Source organism: Somniosus microcephalus, chromosome 9, assembly GCF_052327205.1.
Source record: "Somniosus microcephalus isolate GS21.2 chromosome 9, FLI_Smic_1.0, whole genome shotgun sequence".
NCBI lineage: Eukaryota > Metazoa > Chordata > Chondrichthyes > Squaliformes > Somniosidae > Somniosus > Somniosus microcephalus.
Window position 1 is genome coordinate 92,787,777 of NC_140995.1, and position 12,773 is coordinate 92,800,549.

The 12,773-nt window shown below is 41.6% G+C and overlaps 1 protein-coding gene across 1 annotated transcript; it reads right to left on the reverse strand.

The window, feature by feature from the left end:
- Positions 1-524: 524 nt before the first annotated feature.
- On the reverse strand, positions 525-12,077 carry LOC147112530 (uncharacterized). The gene is made up of 22 exons (XM_085996861.1): positions 11,949-12,077; positions 11,813-11,871; positions 11,634-11,726; positions 8,945-9,072; positions 6,239-6,379; positions 5,818-5,898; positions 4,892-5,059; positions 4,687-4,783; positions 4,141-4,358; positions 3,736-3,889; positions 2,978-3,192; positions 2,793-2,907; positions 2,507-2,712; positions 2,311-2,428; positions 2,066-2,235; positions 1,896-1,975; positions 1,695-1,822; positions 1,313-1,505; positions 1,094-1,235; positions 919-1,012; positions 743-844; positions 525-671 (listed from the first exon to the last, which is right to left on the reverse strand). The coding sequence occupies exons 1-22, from the start codon at positions 11,969-11,971 to the stop codon at positions 553-555; spliced, it is 2,844 nt and encodes a 947-aa protein (XP_085852987.1). The 5' UTR covers positions 11,972-12,077; the 3' UTR covers positions 525-552.
- Between the last annotated feature and the right edge of the window lie 696 nt (positions 12,078-12,773).

Consider the following 12,773-nt stretch of genomic DNA (forward strand, 5'->3'; position numbering starts at 1 on the left):
TAGACAAATGCTGAATAAGCATGGTTATATTGCTATGCTGGTATCCTTAATCTAGCAATGTTGCATTTAGTGGAGCAGCAGCAAGTTCCCAAATTCAGAAGTATTTGGTCGGGGCAGGGGAAAAGAGATTCAAGAACAAATTGGATAGAAAAATTAACTCCTCCCATGGTTCAATTAGTGTAGGACAAAATATAAATTAAAATGGCATCAAGTCATTTGATGAACAGGGATTACAATGGAATTTCAAGTGAATGTTTATAAAGTGGAGGATAGGCAAGGTGCTAAATGGAAAAATTAAGGCTTTCTAGGAATTTGAAAATGCATGTCCCAAGTACTCCATGCCAAAATACTGTGACTTCCCTACAATAGTAGCATTGCAAGTTAGAATTCAAAAACCATGCCCCATTCAATCCTATGCATAGCTTTGTATGGAGTAGTTTACTCAGGCCTTTATTGCCAATACAATTGCCAAATTGCCATTTTGACTTGAAACTTGCCTACACCAAGGAAACAGAAATACACCATTTGAATTAGAGTAGCATTTATTCAAGATTAATGTAATCTGTTCATTTGGCATTGGTGACCAACAAGTCCAAGTACAATAAAAGCAACAATTATTGATGAGCCTCCAATCAGTAGCCATGGCCAGGAGTAGGACTGCACGTGATTATCTGGAAAAAAGCAAGACAAAAATAAGACTTCAGAATCACTGCTCAGGACTAGCTCAAGAATGGTTAATCACCTTTCATGATCTGGTTTTCCATTGTAGGGAATTCTGCTAACATCACCACTGCTCCTGATGATACAGATCCCTGCAGATGGTGCTTGGCATCAGCACTTCGACCTGCAATAAGACAGCTGGTCAGTAGTATGCAACAGGCAACACCCACATGTTTTATTCTAATCTGAATACCTTACCCATTCGCTGTTTTCCTGGTACACATTGACCAGGACAGAGCAGCCCATTTACTGGTTCCTGCCTGCACAAGACTACACTGCAATGAAAGTACACCTAAAAAATAGAAGTACGGCATTATAGTGGGACATTATGTAGAAAGCTTTGACCAACATGTTGCTCTGAAGCAAGCCTCACCTGTTCCAAGGTATTCTGGTTTCCAGAGGTAAAAGCAAACATCTTGACTTCAAACCTTTTGAAGTGAGTAGGATATCTGACCCTCTCATTACTGGTCACTGGATGGAAGATGGTCATATGCAGATCAGCCTTGTTCGCACAGCTATTAACAAAACAAGTTGTTACTCAAGTCAATCATTAGCTTCCCATCTTAAAATCAGGAGAGAGGCAGAGACTTGCCTTTTGACAATGATAGGCCACTGTGGAAGGCTGCTAGTGCTGTCTGGTGATGCAGTTGCCCAGCAATCTTGCAAGAACAATTCAATTTGTGGATCTTCACTGTGCAACAGTTGCACTTCAAAGTAGAGGGGATCAGTCAGATACTTCACTACTGGATAGTCACCTTCTTTATAGAGGTTAGAATACAACACATCTGCAAGAATCCAAGCAAAATAGTGAGTTCCAGAATACTGTGGTTGGAAGTTCTCTTTCCATTGCATGTCAATGATTCAAAGTTAACTGATCTTGGCTATTCTGGTTCAATAAGCAATAATGCAGATGTGGGGTACAGCTATTTTAAAATGGAAGCTAGTATAAAGCCACTGCAGTTTAGGAGTTTTACCTTTGGCAAGTTGCATAACCAAGACTACAGGTCCATATCCAGGTACAACAGTTGGCTGAGGATTTACTTGGTGTTCAAATTGAAGATGCAGAGAGTCATTGACATGGTAATGACAAGATATTGCAAGCCTAGGAGCAAACAGACATTTACTATTTATATGCATGTATGGGGAGGGGCGGGACCCTTCACTCAGATTCTTACCGATATATTGGGTCACTAGCTGGTTCTGATTCTTTGAAGTACACCACTTCATTCTCATAGATCATGTAATCCTTTTCAAACTATCACAAAAGAAACCAAACAGTCAATTACTAAATGCTTGCTGACCCCTTACTGCAGACTCACTCAGAAGTCATCCATTGTCAGCTTACCCTTCTACTTGTTCCACACGAGTTGGCAGAAAATTCAAAGATGGCTTTGAATTCATCACTCGCTTTTGGTCCACAGGTTTTATCCCTCAGCATCATTTTGCCAGTATCTATTCCCAACAATGCTTCAAGTTTTAGAGCAGTAATGACCATTCTTCCATTTGGGAAACAAGCTGCGAAATAAAAAAAGTCAGTATGCCAATGCAATGCAAGACAGGCAGGAGTTAGAAGTGACAGCAAGAGCTTACTTATGAAGTCAGCTGTAGAAAAGCTGCAGGAAACAGAAAAGTTGGTCAGCACATCCAGGGTTTTATTATCCTTCAGTCGGAAGTCAAATCTGCTTCGAAGGCCTTGGTTGTTTATTGCCTGTAAAGAAGCCAATTAATCAAATCAAATTTTAAAAAACAAGCCAAAAGGGACTTGGACTTTGTAGAAGAAGCTTACCTCATGGACAACTTCAGCTGCATCATGTGGAACGACAAGTATTAAGTGGGTACCATTATCTCTCGAGATGTAACCACTCTGCTCAGCAGAGTGAGGGGTTAGTGGTACATTTCCAATGAAAGGAATCCAGTACTGATCCAAGGTTCCATGTGTTACTACCAGTGTCATGGTCTCTTCATCACAAAAGCCATTTGCCACAGGAAGTACTAGAGTGAACATTATAATATTACTTGAAGCCTTTAAAGCAAGCATTCCTTCCTTGGTCTGCACAAGGACAAAAACTTACCTATTTTATGTTTATGTATTAAATGAGCAACATGTGTGAATATCACATTTTCTGGTACCACAGCCAGGGTGTAGATGATGTCAAGGGTATATTGTTCAACACCATCTCCTATATACTAAAAAGAAAGTGAAGAGTCAGCAACAGGTCAGTGTGGAAACATGCATCCTACCCCAATATTCCATTACCTTTCTGTCTACAACTGGTGACTCCATTGGAACTTCAAGAATGAAGATTCTATTTAGGGCGGTCTCATTTGTGGTAGTCCAATTGTACACATTAAACATCTGGTTTTGTTCATCCACAGGGAAGGATTGAGAGCCCAGAGTGAGCTTTTCTAGTTCAACATCAGGAAGAAAGTTGCCTAGTGTGACATTGAATAGCCATTGCTCAGGAATGGTCTCTGGGAGAGAAAAAGTTGAACTTTGAATACATGTATGCATCAACATAAACAAACCATTTAATCTTTCACTGCATAGAAAGTTCAATTAGCCATGTAGAGAAAGTGCAAGTTAACTGAATTGGTCAGCTTGGAGTTCTACACCCTTGATCCAATGCTATAAAAAAAGAGCACTGAACAGTTTGTTGGAGCCCAGTTAAAAGGCATTTTCACCTTTGAGCCTGGATTTAACTCGCTCAGAATGATGGATATGCTGTTGGAGAAAGCTCCCAACTGGAGCAGTTTTGGCAGCATGAACCCAGTTCTTTTGGGAATGTGTGCAGGTTACTAATGGGAATATTAAATTGTAGCACTGGAAGAGATATTCTACAGCAGCTGCTGGAGCCCATATCCAATCTTTATACAATGGCCTTTTGCTTGGAGCAGTTTCTACTTCCTCTGGGCCACATTTCTATCCACCCCCCCAAATTAGCCAAGCAGGGAAGAACCCATTTCAAAATATGCTGCTGGCTATGCCATGTTCAAAATAAAGACCATAGTACATACCATCAGTGAGAACAAGGGGCTGAGGAATAAAGGGAGTGGTGACTGGATGGATCACATTGATTTTATTCAGTCCCCATGCCTCATCTTCCCATAGGTGTTCCAAAAACAGATTAATGCTGTACTTGATGCCATACTGTTCATCCATCACATAGCTCTGAAAGATAACAATGCATTCACAGTACAAGCAGTAATTCTATTTTAAAATCAGGTGAATACAATAATCTGAATCCAGATCTTCACAATCAAGGTGAAATGTTTAGCTAGCCATCAAAATATGCAAGACTTGCATCCAGAGTGGATATATTTTCATTAAAGTAAAATCAGGTTTCACCATTTCAAATTGAGCCATATTTATGATTTAGTTGTGGTCACCCTTCCATCTGAAATATGCAAAACACAACCAACCTTATAGTATCCATCCTGCCCTCCAATTGGAACCCTTATAGCAAGAGCAGTATCATTTTTATCTAGGGTATAGTTTCTTTCTGCCATTCTTGTGGGGTCCAACTTTATGCCATTTACTCCCATGGAGGTGTTGTCTTGATGAACTGCATGGGTCACAATTGGAGTGAAGATCCTTGGCACTGTCCACATGATTGTATGATCAGTGAATGTAATACCATCTGAGGGATGACAGAATGATCATTTAAATGTCTAGCTTGGAGTCATTTTACCAAGATGCCATTCCATGGAATAACTGAAGATAACTAGAAAAGGGCAGTGGGAGTCTCCCCTACAAGGGCAGTGCTGTAGAGTGAAGATTGTTCAGATGGCAGTTATTCTAAATGCAAGAAATAAACCTCAACTACTGCTTAGACACAGGCTCCAGTTTGGCCCTGGATGATGTGAATCAATTCAGTGAGGGGTGGGGCATAGAGTTTTTGCAAAGACAAACCGGTTTTAATTGAAGAAATGTGCGTACATTTGAAAGTTGTAATATTGAGTTCTTACCAACAGGACAAGCCATCGCAGTGTCAATTAGCAGAATCATCCAATGCTGTTTGTAAAAGATACTCGATCGGATTACAGACAAGGGCACACCTTGGACCTAATTGGAAAAAAGGGGGAAGTCATGCAAAGGCAAAACATACAATGCTTCGTAAGAATTTCGGGCCCCCAACAATGCCACTTGGAAGTGGATGATTAGTGAACTCACCAAAACTATTTGAACCTCATTTGTATGGTATGGAGCACGAAGCAAAATGCGAGACACTGTGGTGTTGATTCCATAGTTCAACTGATGTGCTTCTTTTACAGTCATACTCCTTTTACCGTCAGGGATGTGAAATACCACTTGCCATATTCCACTTTCTGCACTAGTTGCCTGAATGAACAGTAGAGACCATGGTGGATGAGTCTTTCCATTTAACAAACTATATAAACAGCTGTAACAAGCATGGTTATAGCAAATTCTGCAATATCCAAGAGATATTTTGAAGTCATTCTCCAATATTTGAAGTTTAGCAGTGCATCTGTGAGCAACACCATGGGAAGAAAAAACCCAAGACAAAGGAAAAAGTTCCCTCAGTGTATGTAATGCTGTAGGTATAGAAGTCAGAACGGACAAAGGTCAGACTTGAAATGTTAACTTTCCCTCCACAGATGCTGGAGCATTTCCAGTTTTTATTTAGCGATTAGATGTGTTCTGCTATCAGGTGTTAATTCTCAATGCAACAGTTATTTCAGCTGCATCAAAAATGAGATGGATCAATATTTGAGATTCAAAATAGACAAAACATGCTTGTAGTTATTCTGGCACTTCATATTTGCTAGCCTTAGCACAGATAGCCAAGGGTCTAACTAAAATGAAGCTTAACAGGTAAATAATACCAATTACCAGCACAGTGCATTACACCAAAGTCCTGCTCTGATGTACAACTTCCATAGATGCAGACTTGTGCATCAACAGTAGGCTCAATGGCTAGTTATGAATCCAAGATGAAATGAACAGAAAGTTTCAAATCAAGTCCTACCATTGTATTCATTAAAAATAAACCAAACTAGATATTATAGAAAAGCCTAAAAAAGTCATGCAAGTGCACTTCAGAAGCATTGACAGTTTCATTCCCCATGACATCTTACTTCTGGAAGTACTAAAGACCAGTCTTCAGCATCTTGTACATAATCCTCCTCAATGAGTGGTATCTTTCTTTGCACAGAGACCTGCACATGATAATGGAGAGATAATGCATTTACTTAGTAATTATTAAAAAGAGTTCACATTGCATGCCATTAGTATCAAGTGACAGATTCAGCAATAAGTCATAAATCAAGGCAAATCATTTACCATAAATGGTTAAAATTAGTTCAATGAATTAGGAGGAACATGCCAGACAGATTCCACAATTTATTATTGTCACATGCCAGATTTGTAAAATGTTTAGATTACCATTGCCTGGAATAGCTCAGAATTACTGCCAACTGTAGATGCTACCAATAGTCACAAGCCAACATTTGGCATATAGTTCAGATTACCATACTGCCAGTATTGTTTTCCATTTACCTGCATGTAGTTTTCTTCACAGAATATTTCCCTTGCAGCCCATGGCGAGTACATACAAGAAAGAGTTTGACTATATGTTGACGCTGTTACTTTGTCAGTTCCTACTTGTATTTGTACAGTGAGGTTGAACTGTGCATCATCCTGCAAATAGAAAAATGGCAATGTAAATGCAATAAATGGGTGAGAAGTGCCACCATTTGGACACAAGTACAATGCTACACATTGTCCATCTTGCATCACTTTGGTGACCCATCAGACATCAAGGATTCCTGAAAAGGCTTTGCAGGGTGTGGTAAACCACGTTCACTATCGTATCACTGTTAGTAGTTAGCACTGTTCACCACTGTTCGTTATAACTGTATCACTGACCACTATTGTATCACGGTACGAGGTCGCCTCTTGCCACACTGCTATACCTGGGATGACCACTGCCGACTCCGCCTTGGCTCCACCCACCAGGCCAGGTATAAAGGTGAGCGACTGGCTGGTATTCCTCCTGCTTGGATCGGATCACCCACGAGAGTGGGCTCTGTTATTTAGTCAATAAAAACCTTTAGTCACCTTCGTAACTCTTCGCCTTTTATTGGAGGAATTGATAGGTATATCACAGGGCCACAGAAAAACCAAGTTTAACATCTATTAAATGCCTCCATACAGGTGCAGGAATATATTGTTCCACTCCATCATGGCACATAACCTCAAACAGACTAGTTGAGCATGTTTCTCCAATTAAGATAGAGGGCCCTGTACCAAACCTATCATACTCGTTCCTTCTCCAACCCCTTCCCCAGCCAAAGAAAATAAGATGCCAACAACTACTGCTCAGCATTTGTTCTGGCACCGTCAGTTTGGTTACATCTCTGGTCCAATTTTAGGGTGAAGCTGGATTTTGTAGCGTTCTATGCAATCATTTCATGGAAACATAGAAGATAGGAGCAGGCCATTCGGCCCCTCGAGCCTGTTCTGCCATTTAATTAGATCATAGCTGACCATCCAAATTCAGTACCCTGTCCCTGCCTTCTCCCCATATCCCTTTAGCCTGAAGAAATATATCTAACTCCTTCAATATATTTAATTAATTGGCCTCAACTGCCTTCTGTGGTAGAGAGAATTCCACAGGTTCACTGCTAGTGAAGAAATTCCTCATCTCAATCCTAAATGGCTTACCCCTTACCCTTAGACTGTGACCCCGGGTTCTGACTTCACCACCATCAGTAACATCCTTCCTGCATCTAGCCTGTCTACTCCTGCTAGAATTTTATAAGTTTCAATGAGGTCCCCACATTCTTCTAAACTCTAGCAAATACAAGCCTAATCGACTCAATCTCTCTTCATACCTGGGATGGCAGGAATGACATCAGTCTGGGAATTTGCACTGCACTCCCTCCATGGCAAGAACATCCTTCCTCAGGTAAGACGACCAAAACTGCACAATACCCAACTATCCTTGCTCCTGTACGCAAATCCTCTCGCTATGAAGGCCAACATACCATTTGCCTTCTTAACCGCCTGCTGCACCTGCATGCTTACCTTCAGCAACTGGATAACCTCGCATTTATCCACATTATACTGCATCTGCCCAAATCATACTGGAGTTTCTTTGCATCCTCCTCACAGCATGTGCCCACCCAGCTTTGTCTCATCTGCAAAATTATTATATCTAGATCATCAATATATATTGATTAGCTGGGGTCCTAGCACCAATCCTTGCAGTACCCCACTAGTCACTGCCTACCACTCGGAATAAATGGCTTTTTCAAACTCTGCTTTCTGTCTGCCAACCAGTTCTCTATCCAAGACAGTACCTTACCCCCAATCCCATGTGCTTTAATTTTGCACGCTAATCTTTTATGCGGGACTTCATCAAACGCCTTCTGAAAGTCCAAATACACCACATCCACTGGTTCTCCCTAATAGTCAGTCATATTCTCAGTTACATACTCAAAATTCCAGTAGTCAAGCATGATTTACCTTTTGTAAATCCATGTTGACTGTGATCCAGTTACTGTTTTCCAAGTGCTCTGCTATTACATCTTTTATAATGGACTCTAGCATCTTCCCCACTACTGATGGCAGGCTTGCTGGTCTATAATTGCCCATTTTCTCTAGCACCTTCTAAATAGTGGGGTTACATTAGCTACCCTCCAATCCATGGAAACTGTTCGAGTCTATAGAATTTGGGAAGATGACCAGCAATGCATTTACTATTTCTAGGGCCACTTCCTTAAGTACCCTAGGATGTAGATTATCAGGCCCTGGGGATTTATTGGCCTTCAATTTCCCCAACGCCATGTCCCTACAAATACAGATTTCATTAAATTCCTCCCCCTCATTAGACCCTATGTTCCCCCAACATCTCTGGGAGGTTATTTGTTTTCTCCTTTGTGAAGACAGAACCAATGTATGTATTTAATTGGTCAGTCATTTTTGTTCCCCATTATAAATGCCCTGGATTCAGACTGCAAGGGACCTACGCTCAACTTCAATGTTTTTCTCTTCACATATCAATAGAAGCTTTCACAGTCAGTGTGTGTTCCCTGCAAGCTTACTCACTATTTTCCCCCCTTTAATTAATCCTTTTGTCCTCTTTTGCTGTATCCTAAACTGCTCCCAATCCTCAGGTTTGCTGCTTTTTCTGGCCAATTTATATGTTCTCTCCTTGGATCTTATGCTATCCCTAATTTCCCTTGTTATACATTATCTTACCACAATATGTACACAACAGCTAAGGACAGAAGCACGAAATTCAATATTATTCCAGGAATCCATTGCAATTGTATAGCCACACTGCGAAGCAAAGCTTGGTGTAACATGAAAGAGATAGCCAGCCGGATCTGAAAACATAGCAAAAAGGCTAGAGTTAGCTTAAAAACTGAATTCTTAATTTATTGGTGTACATCTGCTCTTTGCAAACTTGTGCTTTTAGTTGGGGAAAAAAAATCCTTCACAAGGACTGTCAGGTGCACCGTGGTAGGGAGGGGTCCATCCACATTTATAAGATGGTTTGCCCCCATATTTTGCTACAAGAAACATTTATTCCAGGGTGCAAGTAGTGCAAATTTAGGTAATCCCATGGGCACATGGCTGTTTTCTTCACTTTCTTGCCACTGAAAAGGAGGGTGGGAAAAAGTATAAAAGTAGGGCCAAAAGGCCAAGTGGTGTGGCATAAGAGCAAAGCCAAGGTCTGCAGGCCTGGGCAATACTGCTTTTTTGTTGCAACTATTGTTTAAATCAAGTAGACTAAGCTTTCATTTGGAATGCCATGGGTTAATCAAGGAGAGTCAGCATGGATTTTTCAACATTAAATTGTGTTAGACTAGAAGGTTGAGCAAGGTAATACAGTAGATGTTGTATATATGGACTTTTGGAAGGCATGTGACAAAGTGCCACACAGGAGGCTTAAGATGATGGAAGCCCATGGAATTAGGGGGAAGTGGTGGTATGGATACAAAATTGGCTCAGTGACAGGAAGCAAAGGGTGGTGATGGATGGATGTTTTTCAGACTGGGAGGTGGTGGTTTGCAGTGATGGTCCAAGGATCAGTTTTAGGTGCATGACTCATTGCAATTAAAAAATTATATACACAAACTACCTAAACTCAGGTGCAAGAGCAGCATTATACAGTTTGCAGATGATGGTCAAGTAGTAGATGAGGATAATTATAGGCTTCAGAAGGATAGTGAAATGGGCAGAAGCATGGCAGATGGAGTTCAATGCAGAGAAGCGTGATGTGATGCACTTTGATAGGACTAATAGAAAGGCAGTTTACTAATATGGAAAGGCAGTTTACTATAAATAGCACAATTTTGAAAAGTGTTCATATACACAAATCCTTAAAAAAGGTGGCAGGGAAAGTTGGTTACAAATTAATAGAGGATTAGAATATAAAAGCAAAAAGATCATGCTAGAACTTAATAAGCACTGGTTAGGCCTCAGCTGGAGTGTGGAGGACAATTCTGGGCACCACACTTCAGGAAAGGCATTAGAAAAGGGTAGAGGAGCTTTTCCAGGGAGAAGGGACTTCAGTTATGGAGAGGTTGGAAAAGTTAGGGCTGTTCTCTTGGAAAAACAGTGAAGAGGCAACCTAATAGAAGTTGAAAATGAAGTTTTGATAGAGTAAACAGGGAAAAAAAAAAAAAGTTCCCTCTGGTGAGTGAGAGTCAATAACTAGAATTCAGATTCAAAAAAATTAGAAAAATATCAGGGGAAGAGAAGGAGAAATTTTCACAGTTGTTGGGATCTGGAATGCTCCCCAAGGTGGTGGAAGCAAAGCCAACCCCATAAATATTTTATTTATTGAAAAGGAATTGGACAGGTACTTGATGAGGAACTTAGGGCTATGGGACTAAGCATGACCAATCTTTCAAAGAGCAAGCACAGGCTAAGGGCTTCCTTCTGCACTGCAAGTTTCTATAACCATACTGGTCATCCATAAACCAATGAATCTCTTCTCCATCCCTGACTTTAACAGTAGCATTAAAGGATACTCATTTATTGCAATTTCACTTTATATAATTAAAAAAAAAATCACACTGCAGCATCACAGAAGCAGAACACCTGCAATTTTATTGCAACAATCTCAGGTTACACTTCAGGAAGATCAACTCTAGCATCCTGTAACTTCATGTTCCTGCTTGCAGCTTCTAGTTTTCAAAGATTAGTCAGTGGCAGTTTCCTACTTTAGCAAACCTTCAGTCATCGCCCTTAACTCGTGTCCTCAGCACCTACCCAGGAGTACATTTCCCCCACGCTGAAAAAAGTGCTAACTGAAAGTTGAATTTTGGGGCTGCCCATTCTTGGGAGCAATAAATGATCCCCAGAAGTTAGACCTAAAATTAGAACAGGGCATCCTGACACTTGCATGCCAGAAATGATCAGTTCACAGTGCGAGGACTCAGCAAGTACATTAGGAAACAGTTTTTGAAAGTCTGGCTTTGGTCTTACATTATTGGAACGCAAGAACCTGTTTAACCACTCAGTTTTCACCGTCTCCTCACTGGAGGAAATCAGTTGGTTCCATTAGAAAAAAGGAATGTATCAAAAGAACTGATGGCAGCTCATGATGAAACTTCACGTTTAGATGTCAATTTAAAAAAAAAAAAGTTATTTTGCACCCCGCTCTAGGGTTGTATGAACAAACTTCGATCCTCCAACTAAAATTTTTTATTTTTATTTGTATTTTTTTTTTTTTAAAAACCACTTCATTTAACGATGCACGACATTTACACAATGGATGTCCAGCAAATGACAGCGATGGTCAGATTCGGGTACAATTGTAACTAGATTGTGGGACCCGAGACGGTGCAGACAGATGGTCCCACCACAACACCACTGGGGCCAGGAGCCGAGCACCGTCAGATGGAGACAGATTCCAAGATAACGGCAGTGAACTTACCCACAACGTTAATCTGCCAAAACTTCCCAGCAAGAAAGTCCTTATTCAGTCCAACCCAAAAGACACTGCCGCGGCATTCAGTCTTCAGAAAACCTGCAGAAACGAAGAAGAGCTCCTTCAATATTAAACAGGAGCGAATCGGGGACGACACAACACACCAGCTTTGCAGCGACTCTGACCTGGAGGCGCAGTTCGCAGCCACTCTTCAGGGTCGATCGCAGCCACCGACAGCATCCACCTGTGCAACATATGAACACCCATTAGCAAGATGGGAAATCCACCCAACCTTACAACTTGCACATGGCAAAGACTTACCCAAATAACAGGAGACGCGCCATAGTACCAATCCTACCCAGCCCGCGGCTTTTACTACCACTATTTTCCCCCAACAACAGTGAAAAGCAGACGCGCTCCAAGTGAGACGATGAAAGGAACCCGGGGGCGCGCGCCATTTAAAGAGCGCGCCGGGCCCGGCTCAGCGTCACGCGCTCGTTAGCGGAGCGCGAGCACCTGGCGCTGATTGCAGGAGCCGCGCGTGCTTCAATGAGGCACTGACCAATGGTCAAGGAATACCCTTTGGGGGCGGGGGAAGAGTGCAATTAACAAGTCACCCGCCGAAAAGAACATTAGATCTGTCAGTATTTACACCTGCAGAAGCTGTGCGGCGTATCACACGATGGACAAGCAAAGCCTTCGCCAGCCTGGGGACTTTATTAAAAATACCTGTAGGGGGCGACACCGAGTCACGCCAGTGTCACCAAACGGGAACAAAAACCGTCATGGAAAGTGCCCCAGGGCACCACAAGAATAACACAAACAGTAACTATGCACAGTACAGTAGTATACACAAATAGTAATTAAATTCTACAACCAAGGGCTTGGCTTTTTTTAATTCATTGACGTGATGTGAGCATTGCTGGCAAGAGCAGCATTTATTGCCCATCCCTAATTGCCCTTGAGAGGGTGGCAGTGAGCTGTCTTCTTGAACTGCTGCTGTCCGTGTGGTGAAGGAACTCACATAGCGCTGTAAGGGAGGAAGTTCCAGGATTTTGACCCAGCGACGATGAAGGAACGGCGATATATTTCCAAGTCAGGATGGTGTGTGGCTTGGAGGACAACTTGGAAGTGATGGTGTTCCCA